This window comes from Heptranchias perlo, chromosome 12, assembly GCF_035084215.1.
Source record: "Heptranchias perlo isolate sHepPer1 chromosome 12, sHepPer1.hap1, whole genome shotgun sequence".
NCBI classification, from domain to species: Eukaryota; Metazoa; Chordata; class Chondrichthyes; order Hexanchiformes; family Hexanchidae; genus Heptranchias; species Heptranchias perlo.
In genome coordinates, this window is record NC_090336.1 from 46,950,626 (window position 1) to 46,978,101 (window position 27,476).

Genomic DNA, 27,476 nt, shown 5'->3' on the forward strand with positions numbered 1-27,476 from the left:
TAATTCCAGCTTTACGTATCCCCAACATTCCATCACTTGTACAGTGACAAACATCGCAGGAATTTTCCTCCATTTCTGTGAAGAAGTTGCTGGCTATTATGGATATGTATTGAAATTCTCTACTGTTGACGGTCAGTGACGTGGAGGCACTGTTCTTCCATCTCAGTCCCCCCACTTCACACTGGACACTCTTTTTGCCCACCCCTTGTCCAGGCGGGAATTCTCAATGGTTTTACAAAATAGGAATTGCCACCCACAGCACAGTTCTATCATTTGGAGCAGTATTAAGTATGAGCCGGGAGCAACACTGAAAAAGAAAGACTTGCATTTATATAGCACCTTTCACGACCTCAGGATGTCCCAAAGTGCTTTACAGCCAATGAAGTACTTCTGAAGTGTAATCATTGAGGGTTGGGTGTTTGGAGCTGTACTAATTTCTGTTTGCAAATATTCACAAGCAGATGCTAATCTCAAAATATGGACAATTAGCACATATATTTCCATATTACCTTTTCACTTCAATCTTTCACTTTCCCTTTTCCAATTCTTTCTCTTTCCTTTTGCTCACATGAACTTCTCTGTTCACGTCATGTTCTGGGCCTCACCCCTCCTGCAATCCAGGCATCTCCTCCACATTCCCTGTTCTATGACTGGCTCTCCCTCAGTCTCTACCTTAAGTTGTCTCTCCCCTCCCTCTTTGCCCTGTTGCTGGGGCTGCTCTTTCAACTCCTTCAACTGGTTAAGTGCACGATTATGCCTCTTTCTCTTCACCAGCATTGACTAAATGGATGCTGCATAGCATGTCCCCACCAACCGCTCAGAGCGCTTTTTCTCATACGTTAAACTGTGGGTTCTTCATCTGCCATACTGGTTCCCTTGGGTAATTCAACTGCTCCCAGTCCAAAGAAGCTGGGAGTGGTGCCAATGTTTGTCTGCAAACATAGACAAAAAGTCCTTAAAATACTGCCTGTGTGAAACACCAATAGTTGGCACATATGCCCCTCTGTTTCTCCCCTCCCCATCATGGCCCCACAGAGTCATGTTCCAGCACACTGTTACTAGACCAGTCTAGTTACAAACAGTTACAGCAGCAACTAGTAGAAACCCTTCTCCTATCTCAAAATATGAACATACGAACAATGACAGGTAAAGACCCTCTAGTCCATCCAGCTGGTCCCACACAATTGTCATATCTTGTGTATCACAATATATACACTCCCCACACTATCCAAAACCATTTGATCTCCTAGGAGAGGTCAAAAACCCAGGCCCAATTTGGGGAAAGAAATCTGGGAAATTCCTCTCCGACCGCATTGGCGATTGAAACTAGTCCAGGAGATCATTCTGGCCCTGATAATTTTATGTATGACATTACCTACCTTTTGTAAAAGGTGATCTCCACCTCAGCCAGAAACAGGTCCAGCTCTCGCTCGAAGGGATTCAGTGAATCAGCGTCCACCGCATGAGCTGGTAGCCTGTTCCAGAGGTCCATTATTCTCTGGGAAAAGAACTACCTCCTGACATTTAACCTAGATCTGGCCTTATACAATTTAAAATTGTGACTCCCTGGTCCTCCCTAACGTATTTAATTGGAACAAACGGTCAACTTGAACACAATCTATTCCTTTCATCATCTTATAAACCTCGATCAGATCACCCCCAAGTCTATGCTTTTCTAAAGTGTAGAGTCCCAGCTCTTTTAGCCTATTTTGATAACTAAGATGTTTTAAGCTGGGAATTAGTCTAGTGGCCCTCCTCTGCACCCTTTCCAAAGCATAAATATCACCCATCACATGAGACAACCAAAACTGGACACACTATTCCAAATGAAGGCTGACCAAGGTCTTGCACAAGGACAAAATCATATGCTTTCTTAAAGTCAATTGTCCTATAAACACACCCCAACACACCATTTGCCCTAGCAAATCATAGCTGAAAGTCAAAGTTATGTATAAGCATCACTGCAAATGAATAATTCTATCTTCAGACATGCACAAGTGCTATACCTGTAGAATTTGTGGGTAGTCAAAGACCTGACTTTTGTGGCAGCGCTTCCTTGTGGAAGGGACACCCTCTGACAAATTGGTACATTTGTCTAGGATTAGCAGAGCATCTCCATGCTCTGCTTCCATGGCCTCCAGCTCAGAACGGTATTCCGAATGGATAGCAGTTTGTGTAGACAAGATAAAATACATCCTGTAACTGAAAAGAGAGATATTAAAAACAATGAAACAGGATTATTATTATTTCTCACATTCAAAAAAAATGTGTTGTATCTTTGATGAAGTGTAGATCTGCTGAGTTGACTATACACGTTCTGGGGATCTTTGGTGGAATCAGATGTCACTTAAAGAAATAAATACACCTATGGTTTCTGCATTTTGGGATAAAGGCAGCCAACATAACAAGTCCCAATACGCCGATAACGTAGGGACATTTTTAAAAATGATTTCTCAGACGTTCTTTTTGCATTAACATGCTCCGTGCTAGAATTTAACAGCATATCAGGTAAAGTAACAGAGCAGGAGGCTGGCTGGCTTTCTTCTGCTTTAAACAGCACCAGTGCATGTTTGCATCCAAGGTATAGCCTGCATTGAGTCAGATGAATGTTAATCACCACTTCCCATTACTGCATGGAAGCACATGCAGGAATGCATTATAGCAACATTTTGTTTGACAAATTTTAAAATGTAAACAGGAAATTCAAATGAAGTTACAGTATGTAGTCAGCTTAGTTTGAAACTCATGCATTCTCGATACTGATTCAAACATATTGTAAATTAAAGTGCGTGACACTTTTTTTGTTTGCTTCAATTTGCAGTAAGTTTGTTATTTTGCAAAAAGTACTGAACTTAAATGAATACAATGAAAAGCACAAATAAAAGACTTAGTGCTTTGTGACTGAAGGAACCAGTTTCAAATAATCTGTGAGGTCCTTTCTGCAGATCATTGTAAGTCGAACAATGGGAGGTTGTTGCTCAGATCTTCACTGCAAGCTGGTAGCAATTTCACTAACAGCAGTTTTATTCCTTTCAATTACATACTAAGGGAATTGCAACATTGGAATGTTTTCTGTATAGGTTCCCCATAACCAAGTTCACTTTGCTGGCTAGGTTGGGGGTGTAATTTCATTGTACCCTAAATGGAGCATACAGTATAGGAGGATACAAAAAAATCCTTAAAATAGACTATCAAATTGCTGTGAAAACAGTCCACCACAATCTGAATGCAGTACATTATATCCATCAGTGGTAAAATAAGAGTGCTGAAAATACATCTGTATCTCCAGTAATGTAGTTGTTGACTCTTACCCAGGTTGCTTCTCGGGTAGATTGACCTCTGCTGACAACGGACTAAAAACTGGAATGCTAACATCATAACCCTGTCGGTAGGTCCATGTGGAGAAGCCTCCACCTGCAAGGAGGGCCCTTAAAAGAGATGAGAAATATATTACAAACATTCTCTATAACTCAGATCCCTAAAACACATCAAGTATAGAAATGCCTCAGGGTGTTGGATAGGGAGTGAACCCTAAACATGAGAGAGAAAAGGGAAGAGGGTCAGAAGGGTGAAAATTACAGTCCAATCTTTGGTGCTTACAGACCAAAGCTGACGAGAAGTATTTTTTATGGTTTAATGTTTAACACTTGCTTTAAAACTAGAAATAAACTATGAAGTAGTTACATGACCATTTTCACAGTGTAAAGTTCTAAATGAGAAAGTAAGTACGTAAAGTAAGAACTTGTCAACAGCACTGCATTAAGAGGGAAGATTTTGTCTGTGTGTTATGCATAGCAAAACAGATATGCATCATTCCCAAATTTACAAAAACATATGATTTTGCCACATATAGGAATTACCAAACCTTGTCTCTAAATGTCAGCAGACAGTACATACTAGATGGTTTCCAAAATTACATGAAGCCTACAAATTAAACTATGGTTTATGACGGGATTTGAGTCCTTGTGCCTGTATTTCACAGGAAATGGGTGAAATACAGGATACCTTTCCGTTACGTCTATTAGCGAACTAGCTGCTTATAGTGTCATTTAATTATCGGCAAAGAACTCTAAATATCAAAACTTACCTGCATTTGTGTGGTTGAAAAATACTTAGCAAGTCAACCTGCACATAAAACACCCCAAGCTTTAGATTAAGTTTTATTCTCTTTCTAAATGAGAAGGGATATGTATTTACCACATACTATACACAATCCTCTGAGTAGCTGATGCAAGATGTTTTCTACTTCTTATTTCCTGCTCATGAAAAAATTTCCATAATGTACTGCTATTGAATCAGTACATATTCAACTTTGAAGGAAAATTCTTCTAGCTCAGACTATCTGAGCAAACACTTATTAAAATACCTTCAATGGTTTTTACATAGAATGGCAAAAATGTGAAGAAAAAAAATGGTATCTGACAGATCAGTGAGAGGGCCATTACATCACTGCTGACTCTGTTCTCTCCCTCCCCAAGTCCAAAAATGGTATTAGATCATATTTAAACCAGTACTTATAAAATGCATATTACCAAGTTCAAAGCGAGTTATGCATCTAGTCAGCATTTTTCAGCAAATGTATTTCCACTTCAATTCTTCCAGCTGGTACTTTCCAAAAAAGTAAATATCTTTCTTTTAGAAAGCTCCAACTGGAAGGCTAGATGTCTGCTCACAGTCACGAATTTCAAAAGGAAAATAAACCTTTCTTTTAACAAATATTACAATATGTGTAATTATATTAACTCATACATGAATAAGAATGCTTCCAGTTGAATTCAAACCAAGATAATTCCAGCAGTGAATATTTACAATTTTCTTTCTCTTTAAATGGGATTCAACTTGAGCCCCTACCATTCCCAATCACAAAGACAAAGACAATTTAATGCATTTGTTGAGCTACTGATGTAAGTTTTTAAATAATACAATTGAAGATTGACTAGCACAGGGGAGCTTAGAGAAAAAATTGGTTGCGGCATTCTCTGGACTATTGTTCAAAGATGGCTCAGGGTCTAACTCAGTAGTCAATACATGTTTGCTCCCTCACTCTATACTCCATCACCCCGCTCAGTAATCATAAGCATTTCTGTTCCCACTTCATGTTTAGTCTAAAAAAATCTCACTTTCCATGTTTAGAAGAAACTTTTAACCTTCAAAAGACATATTTAGGTGGTTAATTGAGCCACATTTTTGTCAGATCAGCTGTTTGGACATGTGTTCATGATTTTTTTTACTTCCCGTTTGAAAATCCAGTACTACAGCAGAAGAGATTTTCACATATGAAATATTCTAATCAATTACAACAGGAACAAATCATACAGCCTACTGGGACGTGAAGCTCATCCATGGAAGCCAAGAGCAGGGCTACTGATGAGGTTAGGGCCTTAAAGTTTATCCTGCCAATAACACAAGTAGAGAATGCAAGTTAAATGTAGTACCAAGTTAAGATCCCATGCCTGGACAATGGGCATAATGGTGGTTAGACCTTCAAACCCACAAAACAAACCTAAAATCCTGAACTTTCCTGTATAAAATTTTGAATGTCACAAGTAAGTAGATCGTCCCAATAACCACCACATTTATTCTGATGGAGCTAAATTTCAGTCCTTCAATGAGTAAGTCCTGTAGGTAGTGTAATACTTACACTTAAATTGTGGCTAAGTCTGAATCTCAGTCACCAATGGAAGTGGGAGAGAATCACATTGCATTTACAATACTTTTGAAGTGAAGATTTGCACAAAGGTTGAAAAACTGTCGTGACACAAAACTCAATGTGTCCTCTCAACAGCCAGGGCATCAGCTACAAACCAACAACTTGCATTTATTTAGTGCCTTTAATGTAATAAAACGTCCCAAGGCGCCCCCCACAGGAGCAAAATTTCACATCGAGGCATTAGGATAGATGACCATAAGCTTGGTCAAAGAGGTAGATTTTAAGGAGCATCTTGGAGGAGAGAGGTAGAGAGGCGGAGAGGATTAGGGAGGGAATTCCAGAGCTTAGGGCCTAAGCAGCTGAAGGTACGGCCACCAATGGTGGAGCAATTAAAATCGGGGATGCGCAAGAGGCCAGAATTGGATGAGCGCAGAGATCGCAGAGGGTTGCAGGGCTGGAGAAAGTTAGAGAGAAAGGGAGGGGCGAGGCCATGGAAAGATTTGAAACAAGGATGAGAATTTTAAAATCGAGGTGTTCCTGGACTGGAAACCAATGTAGGTCAGCGAGCACAGGGGTGATGGGTAAATGGGACTTGGTGCGAGTTAGGATACCAGCTGGGATTCGGTGGTACTTCAAAGTGCGTTTTGTGGCATTAGATTAGCTAAAGAGGATTCATTAACAGTCTTGCAACTGACACGAACAAGACCACTGCAACAATTCTTTTAACTAGGATTCGATATCCAAGAACTGTAGTGTCTGCCACGAGTTTCTTCAGGTAGGTTTGTACATCAGTGAATCAGGCATTCAACAGGAATATTCTGGCTTTAACATTCTAAAATCTGCTCACATAAAAGGCAATGTTTTGAGTGTTGCAACTGCATTTCTCCAGGTTTACTAAAGTTTAACAAAGATTTGAGATGGCAGCCTGCATCATCCTAAAAGACCCCAAAGTAAGCAAGAAATGAGCTGCACAGGTTAATGGTCTTCATGGTCAGATCAAGCGACTTTAACTGTATTCAGTACTAAGGGCTGTATGGCTTCCAAAAAGACTAAAGTATGTACAACTAGCACAGAAACCTGCCCTTGTAGGTCTCGACTAATCCTTGCCCAACCACTAATCTTGAGTCATTTAAAAGACTTCATCCACCCCGCCCCCCATCTTTTATTTAAAAATAAAGAGGATCAATATGATCAAGTTAGACAACAATTCCCAATAGAGGGCATGTTTTCAGAATTAAAACTTTATATAAAACCAAAAAAGCAATAATGGGAATCTGTTCCACATGCCTTCACAAGGATGTGAACTAATTTTATCAAGTAGTAGGTACATAAGGTTATCAAAACAAGTTATGCAACTCAGCACTGCAAAGGAACTCTGTCCAAGCTTCCTGAACTGTTACGAATATTTATTTGGCCAGTAATGAGAATATGATTGTTTAGCCATTTTAATTAAATTTCAGAACTGGGTTCAGTTAGTTTGTATTCAGGGACTTTAGTTACATGGTTTAACATCAGTTCCTAAAACCAGTATTTTGTGGGATGGCTCAAGAATCAATTATGAGTTTGGGAATGGCAAATTTGTACATTTCTAAGAAAAGGGCAAAAAGTAGTACATTCCGAAATTTCAGTCAAGATACTATCAGAATTTTATGGTACTGAAGGAGGCCATTCAGCTAGTCATGCTTGTGCTGGTTCTCAGAAGGACCTATTCATTTAGCCCCATCCCCCTGCCCTTTTCCACATACCCTTTTAAATTTTTCTTTTCCAAATATTTATCCACTTTCCTTTTAAAAGCTATCATGGATTCTGCTTCCAACACTGTTTCTGGTAGGACATTCTGGGGTCAAATTGGTTTTGGGCACTAGTGCAAAACGGATGATAAAGGAATCGGCAGCCCGTTTTACACCCGCTAGATTTTCTTTTCCATTGACTCTCCCTCACTCAAGATTACACTGGGCTGTGCCTCATTGACACACACACACACAATGTAATCCATCTCCCAAACCCCTATAACTGCATAGTTTATAAAATGTTAATGGCCCAAGACAGAAGAAGGAATCTTACTACCATTATAAACTACTTGGAGCGATGTCCTCCTGCTTGATCTGCTGATTCATCCCTATGACAAATTAATGTAACATTTAAACTGGCACAATTAAGCAGACTGCATAAGTTATTAAAGTCAATTACAGTAGCAAACAATGCTTTCCTGTGTATGGTTTCTCATTATAAAAGTCACTTAGAAGTGAAAACATTTGAGTAACATTTCCCCCCAAAAATAGCCATACTGTTTGATCAGAGATTGATATGAAACGAAACTGTTCATGAGAGCTCCACTTTAAAAGACACAATACTTAAAATGTGGACACTATTGTTCTAAACAAAAAGGCACAAAATACAAACATTAATTCTAAGCCCACAACAAAGCTATATATGCAAATTTTTGTTTTGCAGCATTCTAATAGACCTGAATCAGCAATGCCTGGGTTACTGTCAGTGTTACAATCGCAAAACAAAGGCATAGGAACATAGGAATTGGAGTAGGCCATTCAGCCCTTCAAACCTGTTCCACCATTCAATTAGATTATGGCTGATCTGTATCTTAATTCCACTTACTCGCCTTGATTCCGTAACCCTTAATACCCTTGCCTAACAAAAATTTATCAATCTCAATTTTGAAATTTTCAATTGACATATCCTCAGTAGCTTTTTGGGGGAGTTCCAGATTTCCATTACCCTTTGTGTGAAGAAGTGCTTTCTGACATCACCCCTGAATGGCCTCACACTAATTTTAAGGTTATTCCCCCTTGTTCTGGACTCTCCCACCAGAGGAAATAGTTTCTCTCTATCTACCCTATCAAATCCTTTAATCATCTTAAACACTTCAATTAGTTCACACCTTAATCTTCTATATTCAAGGGTATACGAGCCTAGCCTAGTCTAGTCTAAGGTAAACAAAGGTACCTGCTACCCTTTCCTGCCGTTGGTGAAATTAAGATTATGCTCTACAAACAAAACTTAAGTAGTGAACCACAAGATTTCAGATCCAAGCACTTCTGAAAAGTATAAAGTCTACTAGCACAAAAAATAAATATACACAAATAGACACAAGTATATATAGATTTCATACTGAAAAATGAGATATCACAAAATCAGCTGTTGAGCCACAGTACCTGGACTCTATAAAAGAAGAAAATAAAGAAAAATTCAGAAAGGAACTAAGTTAACAGGTTTCTCAGAGAACTCGCACAAGTGTAATGGGCCAAATGGCCGCCTTCTGTGCTGTAAAATTTACTGATTCTGAGACTCGAAGTTGAATATGTTATTGTGGTGCAAGTGGAAGAAATTAAATTCTTTTGGGGATACAATAAATTAAAACTTTCAAAGAAAGTTAAGCTATAAATTAATTAAGATACCTAGCTTGTTAGAAAATTGGACCATTTTCCCTCATTTATACACAGTATTATTTGGTATTTATATAAACATAACTTACTGATCATATTTTTATGATCATTTTACCACAATACTAAAATGAGAACAATTTAATTGAATCCAAACTTTAGAAAAAAATATTAAATTTTGCATTTGTTTCCCACACTTTAAAATATGAAAATCTGAATTTGATCTGCCCTGCGTGCATAATTTCACAGGCACAAAGCCATACAATTTAAAATGACATATTAACTGTTTGAGCCTCAGGGAAGCTTTTCACATCAAATATTTCATATTGTAAATACTGCAAATTAACAAATTAGTTCTGTCATTTGTCAAAAAATAAATGCCAGTGGGAATTGACAGAATATCACTTTGGCAAATGTTATATCAATACTTTATTTTTAACTGCCAAGGATAAATCAGCATTCAAGGGGTTAACACCAGTCAGGATTTTTATTCTAAACTAGAGCAGTTTTTTTTTAAAAAAAGCTTCTTCAATATTTTAAACTACTTCTGGATATAAACATCAACGTATCTGCCATGATCCCATGGATGAAAACCCCTGCTTCACATATAACAGGATTCCTTTGTTGATGACAAAAATAGAAATAGCAGCAATTGTAGCCAGACTGCAGAAATTTTCCTCCCATCCCCTCGTCTCCTGAGGGCACTGACTCACGTAGGGGTATAAAAGCTGGTATACCCTCTGGTAACTCACCCAATGTGGTTTCTCCATGTTTATGTTTAATTGTGGTTTAACAAGATTCATTCTTTGGCTTCTGCACTCATCTTGTGACTGAATGATGTGCTGCCTTTAATAAATAAAATGTAAAACTGTGATTGGTTGTAGAAAATTTATTTTTAATCACAAAGCTCCTGAAGCATTTTAGAACCAATTTGTTTTCCTTTTTAAGAGAATCCAACTACTCTATTACTCAACAGACAAGAAATGGAATGAAATTGCTAGTGCCATCACTTGACTTTTCACCTATTTACTGGTATTGTGGTTATTACACACTGAAGCTATTCCTTTTATGTTACCCTATACGACCATCTGAAGATGCGCACATATTTATGGAAGAAAATTATTAACAGATGGAGTTGCACAGAAAATGTCTTAGACATGTTTTGTGGTATATCAATACACATTGAAAAATGCCATGACTTTTGTGCAGATCTAAAATGCTGTATATACTATACATTCAATAGAAATCCTTTTATTTTGATTCTGCTAAAGAGATAATCATAGAAGAAAATCTTCTCAATTCCAGAAAAAGGTCATTCTGACACTGAAAAACGTGAATGGGAACACTTCGGTCCATAGTTTACTGAAGTCAAATTCTGACAAGATTGCATTTATACCAGATCATACTTCAGAAAATAAAAATAAAAGAATGTACTCAGAATGTTTGGGAATACCTACCACTGTAGTACGTTGACACAATCAATAGGTCAATTATTCCAGAAGCAAAACTAACAAGAGCACAAACGTATGGTCACATCCTCTTGATCTAGTCACCTTCAATCACATGATGAGTAAATGCATGTGTGATAGAAGAGATCTACCGAGCTTATGGCCAAAATAGCAAATCTGCCTCGGATTGCCAAACCTAAAAATTTATCATCTTGCATTTCAATGTGGGGCAGTGATGAAGGGCAGTGGTGAAGTGGTAAAAGATGAAAGGGAAATGCCATGGCTACAGATCGAACAGGATCTGGCACACCCACCCCCCCCACCCATGTAAAAACAGAGTGTCCAATTATTATAAAAGCACGAGCCAAAAAAAGTAAAATTATCATTTTGAACATTTGGTCAAGCAGAATAACAGTTCAAATGCACGTCCAATGTTCACCTTTATAAGTCTGGATCATTAAGGAGACAACAGGATATGAATTTCTAAGTTTGAGGTTTCTTAATCAATATAAAATGAAAAAACACTTTTTTCTTGGTGTCAATTTTGGATTCATCAAGGTTTAATTCAGGAATAGAATAAGTGCCTCTCAACAATTAATAACAGCATCATTCACTCCGTGGTTTAAGTCCAACATAGAACAAATGACCTGCAGCTTCCTAGGTACTGTCCTAATAACAAGTATTACATATTCAGTCATTTTGTGACACTATGCAAAGTCTTATCAAACACTACTGTTTTTCCTTACATACCTTTAAAACATACGGTGGGGGGGGAAGGAGTTATCTCCTCTTCATCACAAAGTATAATGTTTCACATTGATTCCTATTTCAAGTCTCTGTTTAGCCTGAAGAATCAGAAAAACTGTCCCTTCCTGATTGGATTCACATCAGGGCCACAGGCTGAGAGTCTGTAACTCAATTTTTTAAAATTCACGTTTATCAGCTCTGCCATGACAACTCTCGCCCTCCATGTCACTCCCCTCCTTTGAGCAGCACCAGCTACTCTTTCTAGTAAAATCTGGTTGACAGCAGTTAGAACTAAGTGAATAACACTCCTATCAGCAAAGGTTTTACAAATGACCTATAGCATTAATGCAGAAACCAGAAACAGTTTCATTTTCTAAAAATGCCAAATGTTTACATTTTCTTTTTTTTCAAGGTCTAGTTGCCTGAAAGCTGGAGCTCAGATCCTGCCAGCTGTCAAACATATATTTCTTCACTGAATATTAAATGTCAGAATATTGAAAAAACATTGAAGATGAACTTAACGTCAGTCACTGGCATGCTAATGTTTCCAAAAGAGTCATGAAGACTTTTTGGGAGTTGGCGATTGCCATTTTTAAAAAAACAAATCCAAAATTTATCATCACAGACATCAGATAAGCACCTTCCTTGATTTGTGCTCAATATATTTTTATTTACAGCCAACATTGGACTCAAACAAACAACTTTTCAATTGGTTAATGCAGCCTACTGTTGGTATTGCATTTATTCTTTCAGCCTGGCTATTCAATTAGTGATTAGTGGAACTCCCCAGTTAGTTAGAAAAAAGGGATGGAAGGAATAAATATTGGCACTTAGCAACTGAGGGGCTATTGATAACACAATAACTTTTTGTTGTTCAACACCTATTATTGACTGTATATGTACCACTTGCACGTATCACAATACTCAACCACCTGGAATAATTTCCATTTGTAAGTTCATCCCTTCCTATCCTCGAAAGGGCTAACCTATGCTGCGATACAGCTTCATAGGCATCCATACTGCTTCAGTACTAGTGTCCAGCCTTCATTTATGAGCCCAGGCAGTGCGTTTTGGCAGGCTGCTCAACTGTGGACAGCATCACCGCAATCAAGCTAATTTCTGTTCTCACCCAGTGCATTCACATATGGACTTTCGAGCATGGGTCACTGAATACAAATCAAAAGTAGGGACCTTCTGATTTTCCGTCCACTTGCCAATCAAATGACATTGAGGCTGACTGCAGCTATCCAACCGCTCACCTGGTTAAAATCAGCTGAAGTAGCATAGACCAGAACTGAACCTGCAACAATGTGGTCTGTAAGGGATAGTATTATTTCAAAGGGTGTCTTTATCAACTAGAGCATTGAAGAAATTAATTTGATTTATTGACTAATTCTACCAGGCACAAAACAGAAATTTAGCCAATCGCAATGCATCTTCTAGGATGATAAACACCCCCACTTTCCTTTTAAAGTGGCAAACTGTGAGGTATTAAGGCTTGATGCTTCCGGGTTTCGCGCTGGAAAGCTGCGCAGAGGGCGGACTGCGCAGGCGCATCACAGGCGGTCAGCTGGAGGAGCCTTATTTAAAGGGGCAGTCCTCCACTGACTGATGCTGCAGAAAATAAGCAAAATTACAGCATGGAGCAGCCCGGGGGAAGGCTGTTCCCAGGTTTAATGATGCCTCACTCCAGGTTTTACTGGATGGGGTGAGGAGGAGGGGGAGGACAGAGATCTTCTCCCCGGCGGACGGGAGGAAGTGGCCTGTCTCTGCCACCACGGAGGCCTGGCTCGAGGTGGCAGAGGAGGTCACCTGCACCACCAACATATCACGCATCTGCATACAGTGCAGGAGGTGCTTCAATCACCTAAGTAGGTCAGCCGAAGTGAGTACATTTACTCATTCCCCTGCACTCCGTCTGCCGCATCACCGCCCCCACCCCACATCTCCTTCTGCACTGCCAACACTACTCTGTCACATCACCCCTCACACCCACTCAAAGCTCATCCTCATCTTACCTGCACTTAATCACTTCGCCAATACGCATCCCACCACTACCACTCAACCCAATCCTCATGGCTCCATCTCATACTCACCCTCTCATGCATCTCTTTCACAGTTAGCCTCACTCAACCTGCAACTACCTGTGCTGCAGCCACAGGGCATGCATCACATATGTGCAGTTGGCAGCGCAAGGCAAATGTGTCGTGAGCATGAAGGGGATGCACAAGGGTGTCATGGTTGTTACTTATATTTGATTACTGATCAACTCACATTACATATTATATTGTCACCACTACTGCCACGTCTTTGCAAATCTTGTCTGGTTTGTGCAATAATGCCCTTTCCTGAGGATCACCATGAAGACCCACAACTGATGCCACCCATTGTGTCACTGCAGAGTGGGTGTAGGTGTATTTGCAGGGCTCTTTTGTGCAGACGACTGAGACACGTCGGCGATGTCCCCGGTGGCACCCTGGAAGGATGTGGAAGAGAAGTTGTTGAGGGCAGTGGTGAATTTGACAGCGACGGGTCAGATGATGATGTTTGTGCCAGCCGGGAGCAGCTCAGCATGAAGGAGGCTGCAGATGTCCACGACGACATGTCAAGTGACTCTGAGTCTCCATGTGCACTGCTGCTCAGAGAGGTCCAGGAAGCTGAGCCTCGGTCTGTGGACCCTGTGGCGAGGGTAGTGCCTTCTGCCACGCATCTCTCTCTGTAGTTGCCCTACCTCCTGCTGTGCTGGTGGATGTGTCACAGCACTGTGTTGTGGAGCTCCACGTGTCAGAGGTGGACGGCGTGGCTGGTGATGCTGTTCGCCCTCCGAGGTCATGACTGCAGCTATGGCGGCCCCCATCCGGAAGATGTACATCTGAGGGGGTCCGCAAGGTAGGTAAATGTGTCTGGACACCGGGGTAAGTGTGCAAGTTGGTGAGTTTTATTGTTAGCAGGGTGGTGGAGGCCATACTTTGTCCAAAGTGACAAAGTGGCCTCCTGCAATGAGTGACGGTCTCCCCCTCCATCACCCCCCCCCCCCCCCCACCTGTCAAATGGACCTTTGCAGCTGCCACAGGCTGATGGCTGCAACACGTCCATTACAATGGGAGTGTTTCCCCCAGTATGGGAAACACTCTCAGTTGAGATGAAAACCCCACCCCTCCTAAAATATTATGTCAATCAGGTCTGCTAACGACCTGAAGTATCAAAATGATTACCTTAAGTGGCATCCCGCTGGCTTTAATTGCCCGCATGCGGGGGCTACGCACGCATGTAAGCGCGTCACTGGGGAACCCGGAAGTGGGCGGGCTGGAGCCAGGCTCCGGACCTGCCCCGAGAATCCCCGATTTTCGGAGCCCCCCCCGCCACAAACCCGCCAGCACGGGGGGTCCGAAAATCAAGCCCCATATATCAATGATTTGGATGAGGGAACTAAATGTTACATTTCCAAGTTTGCAGACGACACAAAGCTGGGGTGGAATGTGAGCTGTGAGGAGGATGCAAAGAGGCTCCAATGTCATTTAGACAAGTTGGGTGAGTGGGCAAGAACATGGCAGATGCAGTATAACGTGGATAAATGTGAGGTTATCCACTTTGGTTGTAAAAACAGAAAGGCATATTAATATCTGAATGGTGATAGATTGGGAAAAGGGGAGGTGCAACGAGATCTGGGTGTCCTTGTACACCAGTCGCTGAAAGCAAGCATTCAGGTGCAGCAAGCAGTTAGGAAGGCGAATGGTATGTTGGCCTTTATTGCAAGAGGATTTGAGTACAGGAGCAGGGATGTCTTACTGCAGTTATACAGGGCCTTGGTGAGACCACATCTGGAGTATTGTGTGCAGGTTTGGTCTCCTTATCTGAGGAAGGATGTCCTTGCCATGGAGGGAGTGCAACGAAGGTTTACCAGACTGATTCCTGGGATGGCAGAACTGACATAGGAGGAGAGATTGGGTCAACTAGACCTATATTCACTAGAGTTTAGAAGAATGAGAGGTGATCTCATCGAAACATATAAAATTCTAACATGGCTAGGCTGACTAGATGCAGGGAGGATGTTCCCGATGGCTGGGGAATCTAGAACCAGGGGTCACAGTCTCAGGATACGGAGTATGCCATTTACAACGGAGCTGAGGAGAAATTTCTTCACTCAGAGGGTGGTGAACCTGTGGAATTCTCTACCACAGAAGGCAGTGGAGGCAAAGTCATTAGATGTATTCAAGAAGGAGATAGATATATTTCTTAATGCTAAAGGGATCAAGGGATATGGGGAAAAAGCAGGAACAGGGTACTGAGTTAAGACGATCGGCCATGATCATTGTGAATGGCGGAGCGGGCCCGAAGGGCCGAATGGCCTACTCGTTCTCCTATTTTCTATTTGCAGTAATTATAAAACAAAGTTTTTCTTTGCGAAACCTTTGTAAGATGGTAAGCAGGCAAAGAAACCTGCAATAGTAGACTTAATAATGGAAAGTGGAAGTATTTCAGAGACAGTAGGAGGAAAAAGTACAATGCATACTGTCCTGGGCTAGATTGAATCTAGGCCAGACTATTTTTTTTTTTATTCGTTCATGGGATGAGGGTGTCGCTGGCGAGGCCAGCATTTATTGCCCATCCCTAATTACCCTTGAGAAGGCGATGGTGAGCCGCCTTCTTGAACTGCTGCAGTCCGTGTGATGAGATAAGATTTCCTCTGGGATGGCATGTGAAATGAGTTTGGACAGTCTCAGCCCAGTTCCTTAAAGGCCCGTCTACAGCACAAACTCTCTTATAAATGGGCACTAATCAAAACAGTCTTGCTTTGGATAGCAATGGCTAGAATGGGCAATATAATCCAAACTATATAGAATCAATGTGGAAAAAGTACAAAACTGAAACAATATTCCATGTCCTTATATCACACTGAATATTAAAATAATTCAAAGCATGGGAATGCTTTATATAGTTTTATGCACTCTAGTTTGTTAACTTTTCTTTATAAATTCAAAATGTCTCATAGCAGTGGAAACTTACATTTTTGATGATTTCCAGGCAGATGGGCAATTTAAAACTGTGATCTTGAGATGCAAAAAAAATTTTTTGGTAAAAGTGAGCAAGTGAAGTATTCACATCACGAATCAGTCGTGCGGAACTGCGTGTAATCAACTCCAGGACCCAGCCTCGGAAGAATGCTAATAGAATGGCATTTGTGTTCCACTTCTGTTTCAAACTCTTAGCTCTCATTGGGTAATCAGTACCACGATATGGGCAATTGGACCCTCAACAGCCAGGGATCAGGAGCTTTCAAAATATTTGTTTCAGCTGAATTCAGGATCCCAAAGGCAAAACAAAACAATGCATCACCCAGTCCCACTCTTACTTTCTTTGCTTACTTGGCAAGACCATGGAGAGAAGAAAAAAACTGCAGCTAAACCCTATCCTGGTAAATGTAACTTCACAATTTAGATCAGAATTGTAGCTTTCACCAGTTTCTTCCAACTTAATCCAGTGGCAATAATGTTTAAAGGCCAAGAAAAATATTGAAACATAAAAATTATTTGCATTTTGTGGCCATGGGTAGAATTAAAAGTACTTTGTAGTTAATGCAAAATATGAAGTAAAGGATGTGGAGATTTAGAAAGCAAAACAAAACTGAAAGAGTAGGTATAGAAGGATGGAGTGGTTAACGATCAATTGGCTTTGCTCCCTGGCAATACTCTATGTTGGCCTAGATTCTACAGATTACATTTCAAAAACTAAACCAACCCATCATTCTCTATTACAAAAAAAGCAGTATTTTGGAAAAATAGAAGGTATTTGATATACTATAGATTTAAATAATGGTAACAATTTTTTTAAAAAGCTGTTTTTTTTAAAATGGCATGGTAAAAATGATGTGTAATATTTAAACTGAATTTTGAAAGAAACCACATGGTAGTTTGATGACTGAAAAACATTAATACCTTTTTACAATTCTGAAATGTAATACAGATACTGTGAAACATCAAGGGAAAGGCTTTATTAAAAAAGTTAAGGTTTCTCTATTAAAATCTCTGTAAAAGTTCAATGTCATACCACTAATCATTCCGAGGAGGTATACAATGCATGAAACAAGGCAGATAATTTCTAGTATAGGCAGGGCTATTTTGCTGTCACCTGTAAACACTCTGAGGGGAATTACTAGTCCTGATTATTTAGTCAGCCTTGGCTCAGTGGTAGCACTCTAGCCTTTGAGTCAGAAGGTTGTAGGTTCAAGCCCCGCTCCAGGACTTCAGCGCATAATCTCAGCTAACACTCTCAGAGATGTCATCTTTTCTTTGACACATTAAACCTGGATCCAGTCTGCCCTCTCAGTTGGACGTAAAAGATCCATGGCACTATTCGAAAAAGAGCAGGGGAGTTCTCCCCGTGTCCTGGCCAACACTTATCCCTCAATCAATATCACTAACACAGATCATCTGATCATTTATCTCATTGCTCTTTCAGAGATAAAATATTGAAAATAACTTGCTCCAATCCATTCAAAAGGACAATTCAAAAAAAATCTCAAATTTCTAAATAACTACATAAGCTCTAACTAGAAAACTCAAACTTTGTTACAGGAATTTAAAAAATCTGAGATAAAATCGTATTTGAAAGATTACTATCCAACCTCACTTGCTATAGTTACCAACAACATGCATTTATATAGCACCTTTAACATAGTAAAATGTCCCAAGGAATTTCACAGCAGCATTATCAAACAAAATTTGACACCTAGCCACATAAGGAAATATTAGGACAAGCGACCAAAAGCTTGGTTAAAGAGGTAGCTTTTAAGGAGTGTCTTATAGGAGAGTTAGAGAGGTGAAGAGGTTAAAAAGATGGTTTTAAATTACACTGGAACATACATTATCCATACTCCAATTAATATCTTGTTAATTATCCACTAGAATTTTCATGATGTTTTCCTGGTAAATAAAATCACATATTGCTTATTCGCTATTTCTATTGTGCAATGAAGCATACATGCAAGCTACCAAATATTAGGGACTTCCAATTATCTGCTAAATTCCACCAACCAGCAGGGGTGTTCCTTACATTAGAGTGGATAATGGACCTGCACATAAATAGGATACAATTTATAAGCTACTTCTAGCACAAGAAATTTAGACAGTGATTTGTAAAACCAGATATACAATGTAAAATACGGAAAAGCAAAAATTGCCAATAGAGAAAAGTTTTATATCTAGAATACTGGTAGAAATTCAGCAGTAGTTGCCTAGTAAAATATATCACCAGTTATCAATATTAGTAGAACAGCAGACTCCTTGACTCCTCCTTCACCTACTGGCCAGGGAAGGATTCTGTCCTCTGTGTCCTGGCCAATATTTATCCCCCAACCAATATCAAAACAAATTATCTGGTCGTTATCACATTGCTGTTTGTGGGGCCTTGCTGTGCGCAAATTGGCTGTCGCGTTTCCTACATTACAACAGTGACTGCACTTCAAAAGTACTTAATTGGCTGTGAAGTACTTTGGGACATCCTGAGGTCGTGAAAGGTGTTATATAAATGCAAGTCTTTCTTTTAAAGAATAATCAGGCTGCTAATTTACTTGCTATGAAGAACAAAGTTAGTTACATGAACATAATTTGAGAGGGAAAGATTAACGAATGCAAAACAGGCTTGCATGTATATTTGAACCAGTATTCCTCCGCCAAAAAAAAAATTGAAGCATCAACTATACTGTGCAGGCCGAAAAACACTAGTCAATACATATCCTGTTCCCTGTAGTCCACCTATAATGGACTATTTTAATAACACTGTTAGAATGCATCATTAAGTCTTTTTTGTACACTGAGTCATCTCTTTCGTGCCTCCCACTGGCCGACCAGCTCACTAAAAATCTACGCTGGAATAAATTTTGTTTTATCCATATCTGGCATATTTCACCTATGGAACAAACAATGAGAATGCTTCTTCTGTTAGTCCAGATTCCAACTGGCATTTTTAGATGCAGATCAGCAGCACTTATTAGATGGCCGATAGAAGAACCTATGCACAAACTTGAAGGAAGAACAACAAATAAACTGATTAACAGGTATCAAGAGAAAATATAGAAAGAAAAAGAAAATATTGAGATGAGAAAAATGAAACAAAAATTAAAACTGGCAAAAATAAGAAAAAAATGAGGAAGTAGTTGTTAAGAAATGTAGATTTCGTTTGCAATTACAGCATATGAACCAATGACAATGTCAGTGCTTGTTTTTTTTAAAAATGCATATTGGTTCTGGACCCATAAGCAAAAAAAGGGGGCGGGGGGAAGAATCCTATACTTGCTCGAGAAGTCAAAAATAAACATGCCTGGACCTACAATGATGTTGCAAAGGAGAAAATCATACTCCACTTCTGTGAATGTCATTCTGTGCCTCATTCTGTACACACTCTTGAAATAACCAGGAATGCAGTAATGTTAATTTTTTAAAAATAAATTGAATAAACTATACAATGAAGATAACAGAGAGCGAGATAAAGTCTGCAATCCAATATTAGAGGTCAGATGATGTTTTGAACATATCAGAGCCTTGCTTGTGACCTATAATGTCGTCTGAACCCGAGTCACATACTTGTAACTCACTACTAGGTACCCACATTTTCCACTGTAGTCATACAAAAGGTATTTCTTATACGATTATTGCAGAGCATTTGCAGTGTTGTTTAGTTGAGACTTCTAGCTATAGTTTGCTGCCATCTTGTGGATTGCAGTAAAATTACCCAAACACCACAAAAACATGCCAATTAGTTCTAAATAAAATGTTTAAAAGTGTCAAGGACAAAACCAACTAATCTTTTTGAAAGTCAGTTTGAATGTCAAACCACACTATATTCTCTTAAAATGCATATTCTATCCTATAAAATCCACTTCTAAATCAATTACGTGTAGAGTTCACAAGCTGCTTTGATTCAGATAACATTATTGCTATTTAAAAAAGTGCAATGCCTCATCAGGGAACTATTGGTGGTGGAATTTTACCAATTCTATCACTTTACATTTCAAAGTCCTATCCTCCACCCAAAAGAAATAAGATGACAGCTATGCAATTGACTTACGGTTCTCGTAGTTTGGAAAACCATGTGCCCCAGCCAAAGTGCAATATGATATTCTAATGCAATGTATTGTCTGCTGAAAGTTGAAACAGGCTCACCATCTAAACCCGAGGGCACAGGCTGGAAGCACTGATTGGTTTGAAATTATGCCACTAGATTCATACCAAAATACATTAAAAATAGCTGCATGAGGGACAAGGATAATAATTTTATCTGATCTGATGAAACACAAATAGTACGTTTAGTAAAGCTTGGATTTTAGCAAGGCATGAAGAAGAGTTCAATATGCATTGAACATTTATTTACAGTAATGATACATTGTTACGGTGTTAAGAGATTTCAAAGTTCAACAGACCATCCTTCTTAGCACTGTCAAATTACACGTGGTTGGGTCATATGGTAACAATGACCCAGATGCTGCTGAAGCAGGGCATCTCACAGCGTGCCCTGTTAGTTAGGCTTTTTCCCTCACCCTTCAACTTGAAAAGTTTTTGCCCTGTGAGTTGCTGGAAGTGCAAGCTGATAACGTGCAGTGAGGGCATTGGAGCACCTGGGACTTTGGTGAACGACGGGACCAACAATCTATCCCCTTAACCAATGAGATTTAATGGTTGAGAAAGAAACAGATGAAAGACGGAGAAGGAATAAGGTGAATTAGAGTCAAATCAGGTACAGAAAGAGAAATAAAGAGAGGGAAAGATTAGATTAAGAAGGAGGGAAAAAGAGACAGTAACGAAAATATTTTTTTTTATTTTAAATTTTATAAATCTCTACCTATAGGAATGAGACCCCTCAGTTTAAACTGTTCCCTTTCTGGGTTGGAGAGGTTGAGTGGCATTGCAAGAACATCAATTCCTCATTAAAAAAGGTACTTATGCTGTTAAGCAGCAGCCCTAACTTTCTGTAGCAAGTTTAATTGCCAATTAATGTGCAAATGCAGTAACTTCATGAAACACATGGGGAGGTTGAGGGCAAGCTGCATTTTCGTGAGGCCAATGTTGGGAATCTCCCTCGGCACAAGTTGCTGGACGATTTACACATTAATAACAGCGAGCGCCAATAAACTCACCATTATTTTGGCAGCAAATTCTGGGCCATTATATGATTCTCCAGCAAGATGGAAGCTACATCATTAAATAAATTTAAAACAGAAATAGACAGTTTCCTAGAAGTAAAGGGAATTAGGGGTTACGGGGAGCGGGCAGGAAATTGGACATGAATTTAGATTTGAGGTTAGGATCAGATCAGCCATGATCTTATTGAATGGCGGAGCAGGCTCGAGGGGCCGATTGGCCTACTCCTATTTCTTATGTTCTAAAACTCACCACCTCTACCTGAGGTACCAGATCAGCCTGAATTTAACTCTCACATTAGTAGAAATGGAAGCATTTTAAATTATATCTAGCACAAAGCAACTTTTTATTCTCAATTCACTTCCTGCATTCTTGGGCAACACAGTAAGAAATTTCTGACTTTAATCCAGTAATGCAGGTTCCAGTATCTAGAATAAAAATGTTACCCATTCTCCCCTCCTACAAGTGAAACTTTTACTGTTGAACAAAAGCGGAAGCAGAAGTTGTAAAGTAGCCAACTTGGTTTGCTTAGCATGGAGATAAGGAAAAACGATTAAGAGGAGTGCTCAGGAAGCAGTGGAAGCAATGTTTGGATGTAGGACTTACAACCTACCTGTCACGTGGAACATCCAGTGCAGTATTATAATCAGGAGGGCCTCCTGGAAGCATATTAAACAGCAAGTGGTTTGTCCCTCTATCCCATCTAAAAATGGTAAAGACATTCACATTTTTAGAATACAAACTGTACAACATTCTACGACAATCAAGTTGAACAGAGAAAATGTACACGAATTGTACAACTGTATACTTTAAAAAAAAATTCAGATGAATAACCAATCAACATGTTCAAAAAGGGCTATGATATGGTTGAGACATTCTAGCATCGGCAGTTTGCCAATGTGATTAATCTCAGCTGTGCTGTTGTCAGGAAAAGGTCACCTGACTGGACAGTGTATCCTCACTGGAAGAGAGTCAGCTAATCGGAGAGAGAATTACCCAGGAGTGCTCTCTCACAATTCCAATCAAGTACATACAATGTAGCACTGGTAGAGGGCCAGATACAGCTTACCCATTACCTCTTGTGTGGATGGCACATCTTCAAAGTTTGAGATTCAAAACTAGGAATGTGACTCCACAATACTCACATAAAATCATAAAACATTTGTAAAGTGTGATGAGAAGAATGGGGTGGGAAAAGAGAGGAAGAGCACTTAAACTACACAACTGTTAACAGGCTATATATTTAAAAACAATGACACACTAATTTTGTGCTTACTAACATAATCCAATATTGGGACCTAAATGCAGGTACATCACGATTCTTTCCTCTGGACTGAGACAGGAAAATACTGTATTTAAGTTGTTATAGTTAGCATTTCCAGGTTTGAGAATAGCAATTTAATTTAAAATCTTAATCAATAGGGAGATATGAATGGGAATACACATCCATGTTCTAATCATGCTTTGGAGAGGCATTACACGTGCAATATATCCCTTGGTACTTTCATACAAATGCAGCCCAGACTGATGAAACTTGCCTCTCTCTGCTGGATGCAAGGGCCCAATATTCTCACTAGGATTTCAGTGAAGTGTAATGGTGGGCTTGTGAAATTTCCAAACTGTGTATACTTGAATTTAAAAAAACCCAGCAACATAATTATAGATTTTGCCCTTCAAAGTCTGTGCTTAGAGGAATATTTTTAGATATAGAAAATTGGAGTCACATTTCTTTTCAGCCAATGAAGTACAATTTGTTAAAAAGGAATACTCACCCACTTGACCTTGTGTAACCTTTGTTCCAGGTGCTGTGGGAACCACCTTGTTTATATGGCAGGGCAGTTTACATAGCAGCCAGAGCAGGAAAACTGCATATGCAGTTATTTTTAAGCTGTGGGTAATTTTAAGCTAATTCACTGGATGAGACACCCAGGGGATCGGCTAGAACAGCAGATTAACACCCCGCCTGATATAACCCTCCAGTGACTTCAACGGTGAGTAAAATTGGACAGGGGTGCAAAACCAGCGTTGCACACGATCCAGTCAGTTTCTCGACGTGTGGGTTAAGTTAAAATTATCCCCTTTGTTTCAGCCTGCTGCACCTTTCCAGCGGCTAAAAAAGACAGCTGAACCAGTCACCCTCAGACAGCCATAGTTCGCCTTCTACCATCCTGGTAGGTGCATGATACAATGATAATGGAGTTGTTGACTAATCATAGCAATCAATCTCTATCGATTAGTCTACAATAAGTCCAGACAGGTGAGGAAAACCCCAGTGGTGGAGAACCATGTTATCATTTACTTTACTGTGCTAGAAGAATTGTCAAATCTCACAACCACTTGTCTAAAAGGCATGAAATCGGTTTGTATAAAAGCAATCCATTCCATTAGTTGCCTGGACTTCAGATTCCAAGCAAGTCTAGATTACAGGTTTTCAAACCAGGCTCCACAAGGAGATCACAACTGGATCCACAAACGTATCAAGAGTTCTGTAATTAAAAATGTTTCCTATATTTTTTGACTTTTTACAACTTCATTTCTGTTGCTATATACTTTCTGTAATGATAGCACTGATTGCACCAGAATAGCTGACCAGTGCCTTTCTGAAATTAAGATAGGAGCGCATCAATATTGTGGGGGGGTGGGATGCTGGTGCAAGACAAATGTCCCAGTAGTGTTCAATATTTTCAGGGGAGAGGTCCCAGGAGGACATCAATACACGCAGAGGAGGAGAGTTCCATCTTCGGAAGGGTGTCAATATGTGCAGGGGTCCTCCTAGCAGAAAACTTTAAAACCACTGGTTTGCATTTTGCATAAAGATTTTTAGACCATAGCGAAAGAAGTTCGTATAAAATTTTACTTTTAGTTTAAAGGGTTGTATTTTGTTTTTAAAAAGCAAGAGGGGAGCATATGGTAAAGTACATCATTGAGATTTGTTTAAGTGATTTTTTTTATGGCAAGGCAGCAAGGGGAGAACCAACAGTAAAATTCATCTGTGTTAATTGTATCCATATGATTTATATCAATGTGTTAATTGTATTCAAGTGGTGTGTATCAATTGGGGACTCTCGTATCCATTTATTTGAGAGCTTATCAAAGGGGTGCACAGTGGGTAATGCAGATCTCTGTGAATAAAGGCTTGGAAGCAACTGAAGACCAGGCTCTAGTAGTCTATCCTTCACCACCCAGCTATCCAATTTATTACAATCTGCATTGTACATTTTTTTTTAAAAGTTAAGAGGAAAGCATTTCATGAAATATTATGTGATAAGAAAAAATTAAGGAGTTCCATTCAGTTTTCCATTTAAAAGGTAAGGAAAGCCATCAGTAAAGTTCATCGTCTTGGGATGTTAAAACAAAGTTAAGGAGAAGTTCATCACAGAGATGCTCTGGCTACGATCGGATAGATAAGAGTGAAATCAAACGAGGGCAGTCCCACTGAGCTGGACAATGGAGCAGGAGCATTGGAGTGGGGTGGTGTAGGCCACTGTGTCAAAGGCTGCGGAGAGGTAGAAGAGTGAGGAGGGATAATGCACCACAGTCACAGTCATACACGTTGCCATTCGTGACTGTGTTAAGGGCCGTTGCGGTGCAAATCCAAACACCTATGTCAACAGCTACTCCCCTGGTCCCTCTTTATCTAGTGGCATTCTGGGCCTAATCATCTCTGATCTCAAATGAAACTGCCACATCCTCTCCCTTGCTGAACATAGGAAACAGGAACAAGATTAGGCCATACAGTCCCTTAAGCCTGTTCCGTCATTCAATTAGATCCCTCAACTCCATTTACCCACCTTTGAACCATGTCCCTTGAGACCTTTACCTAATAAAACTCTGTTGATCTCAGTCTTAAAAACGTCGTGACCCAGCATCCAGAGTCTTTTGGGGGAAAGAATTCCAGATTTCCACTACCCTTTGTGTGAAAAAGTGTTTCATAATTTCACTAATAAGGCTAAAGCTCCAAGAAGCTGTTTCCTCTTTCACATCTTCCCCAGTAACACTATAAAGCCCAAGTCTACACCAGACTAGAATACTGCTGCCGTATCAGTGAAGCCTTTTCCAACACCTTTCTCAAACATTTTGGGCAAGGTATGAGGAAAAGCTTATTGTCCGATAGATGAACCTTCTTTCACCTCTAAGCCCCAACACCTCTCCAGTCTCTCACTATTCTATCCACATTTTGTGTCTCTTGCTATTCTAAATCTATATTACTATTGACAGTGCCCCTCTGAACTTTCTTCTTTTGCCCCTCCTAATCTGCAAATACACCATTCTTTGCTCACCTATTTCTTGTATCCTCAATACGCCACAATTAAACTCACTGTACTGTCTCATGCTCAAACTCATTCTTTCCCAGAATTGCAAAACTGCGGAACTTCATACATCCTTCAATCAGCCTTTCCTCGTGGAGCCTACAGGATTTTAAAACCCAAGTTTTGTGACCCCGAATCACTTTCTTGACTGACTTATTTTTTTCATACTTGATGTCCTGCCCTTTGAACTTTGGCCCTTCATCTACATTTCTGGAAAAAATCACAAGTGCTAAGTGCACAGTTTATGACCCCTTCAAAAACACAAGTACTTCAATTTTTTTTGTTCTATGGGAAATGAGGATGATATTAAAACTGCAATAAAAAAAGCTTGAAATCTGATGGAGTATATATATATATATATCTTTTCACATAGCAGCTGAAAACAATCAAACGTCCAGGATTGTATATTGTGATCTGGCATAGAAATGCTAAGAGCTTAACTATTTTCCAAATAAGCAAAAAAAATACAAGTAAACAAAAACGCAGTTCTTTGTAACATACCTGGATAGCTGGGCCAAAGCCTGTGCCGTTTCCTTTATCCTGAGGTTGTTCTGATTCAGCACATCAATTGATGGAATAAACAAACATGCCCTATTAAGATCATCTGTGTAGAAATCACTTTCTGAAATAGCAGTCAACAATTCATTATATTCTTTGGAGATGGTGTTGCTGACCACAGTTCCATGCTCATCAACATACTTTTTCAACGGGTAGATGTAGACTTTTATTCTGTTCTTGGGGTTATACCCACAACGGTATACATCAAAGCAAGTGTGCATTCTACAGCTCAAGTCCCCTCGTTCAGGAATAGAACTGTCTTCAACTAGTTTGACTTCAGGAACATCGTGGATGCTGCGCTTTTCGACTGTCCACTCACTGGTAGCTTCGATTGAATGTGGCCAGAACTGAAACATTCCTGTGGCTACAAGTCCAAGTAGTACAACTGAAAACAGTAATATGTAATAAATTCGGTGCTTAGTTTTCATCCTGGGAATAAGGGTAGGGCCCCGACTGCTGTACTTGGTTGAAGCATACATAATGCAATTCCCTTCCTATGGATTCTGAGTGTGAGAAAAAGGCAAGTGATTACATATACATCTATAATTGCAGTCTTGTTTTTAAAAGTCATTGTTAAACTGTTGAATTCAATATTATGTACCTACCTATGCAAGTAACTCGCAATAAAATTGCAATTTGAAATCCACGTATGAAAGTGGAAAGGTTACAGAACTTAAATTAAAGCAACTGTTCTTTGTTTCTGTTCCAATCACACATCAGTCTGTCAATCAACACATCATTGCAAGCTCAGGAATCAGAACTAATTTTAAAGCATGTGTTTTCAATGTTGCAGTAATTTTAATTTAAAAGGGGGAGGTTCTAAGTCATGGAGCATCAAAAACATTAAAGCTGATTAACCATTGTAGTGCTCAGCATCGAATACTTTTGATTTATAGAGACTGTCTACTGCACTATGAAATTAGGTTTGTTCTTCAGGCATATGCTTGGACTAGCACCATATCTACATAATTCCAGGGATGAGGGACTTCAGTTATGTGGAGAGACTAGAGAAGCTGCAATTGTTCTCCTTAAAGCAGAGAAGGTTAAGGGGAGATTTAATAGAGGTGTTCAAAATTATAGAATCATAGAATGATACAGCACAGAAGGAGGCCATCTGGCCCAGTGTGTCTGTACCGGCTCTTTGAATGAGCTATCCAACTAGTCCACTCCCCCGCCCTTTCCCCATAGCCCAGCAAATATTTTCCCTTCAAGTATTTATCCTTTTG

General features: G+C 39.6%; 1 protein-coding gene across 4 annotated transcripts in view; it reads right to left on the reverse strand.

The window, feature by feature from the left end:
• Nucleotides 1-27,476, reverse strand: part of ext2 (exostosin glycosyltransferase 2) — a 132,031-nt gene that overhangs the window by 97,142 nt on the left and 7,413 nt on the right. For all 4 annotated transcript variants that reach the window (XM_067994067.1, XM_067994068.1, XM_067994069.1 and 1 more), the window contains 4 exons: nt 26,194-26,753; nt 21,996-22,085; nt 3,312-3,428; nt 2,007-2,202 (listed from right to left, as the gene is read on the reverse strand). In XM_067994067.1, the coding sequence (XP_067850168.1) occupies nt 2,007-2,202; nt 3,312-3,428; nt 21,996-22,085; nt 26,194-26,729 (939 nt within the window). In that variant the 5' untranslated portion in view covers nt 26,730-26,753. The remainder of the gene's footprint in view (nt 1-2,006; nt 2,203-3,311; nt 3,429-21,995; nt 22,086-26,193; nt 26,754-27,476) is intronic.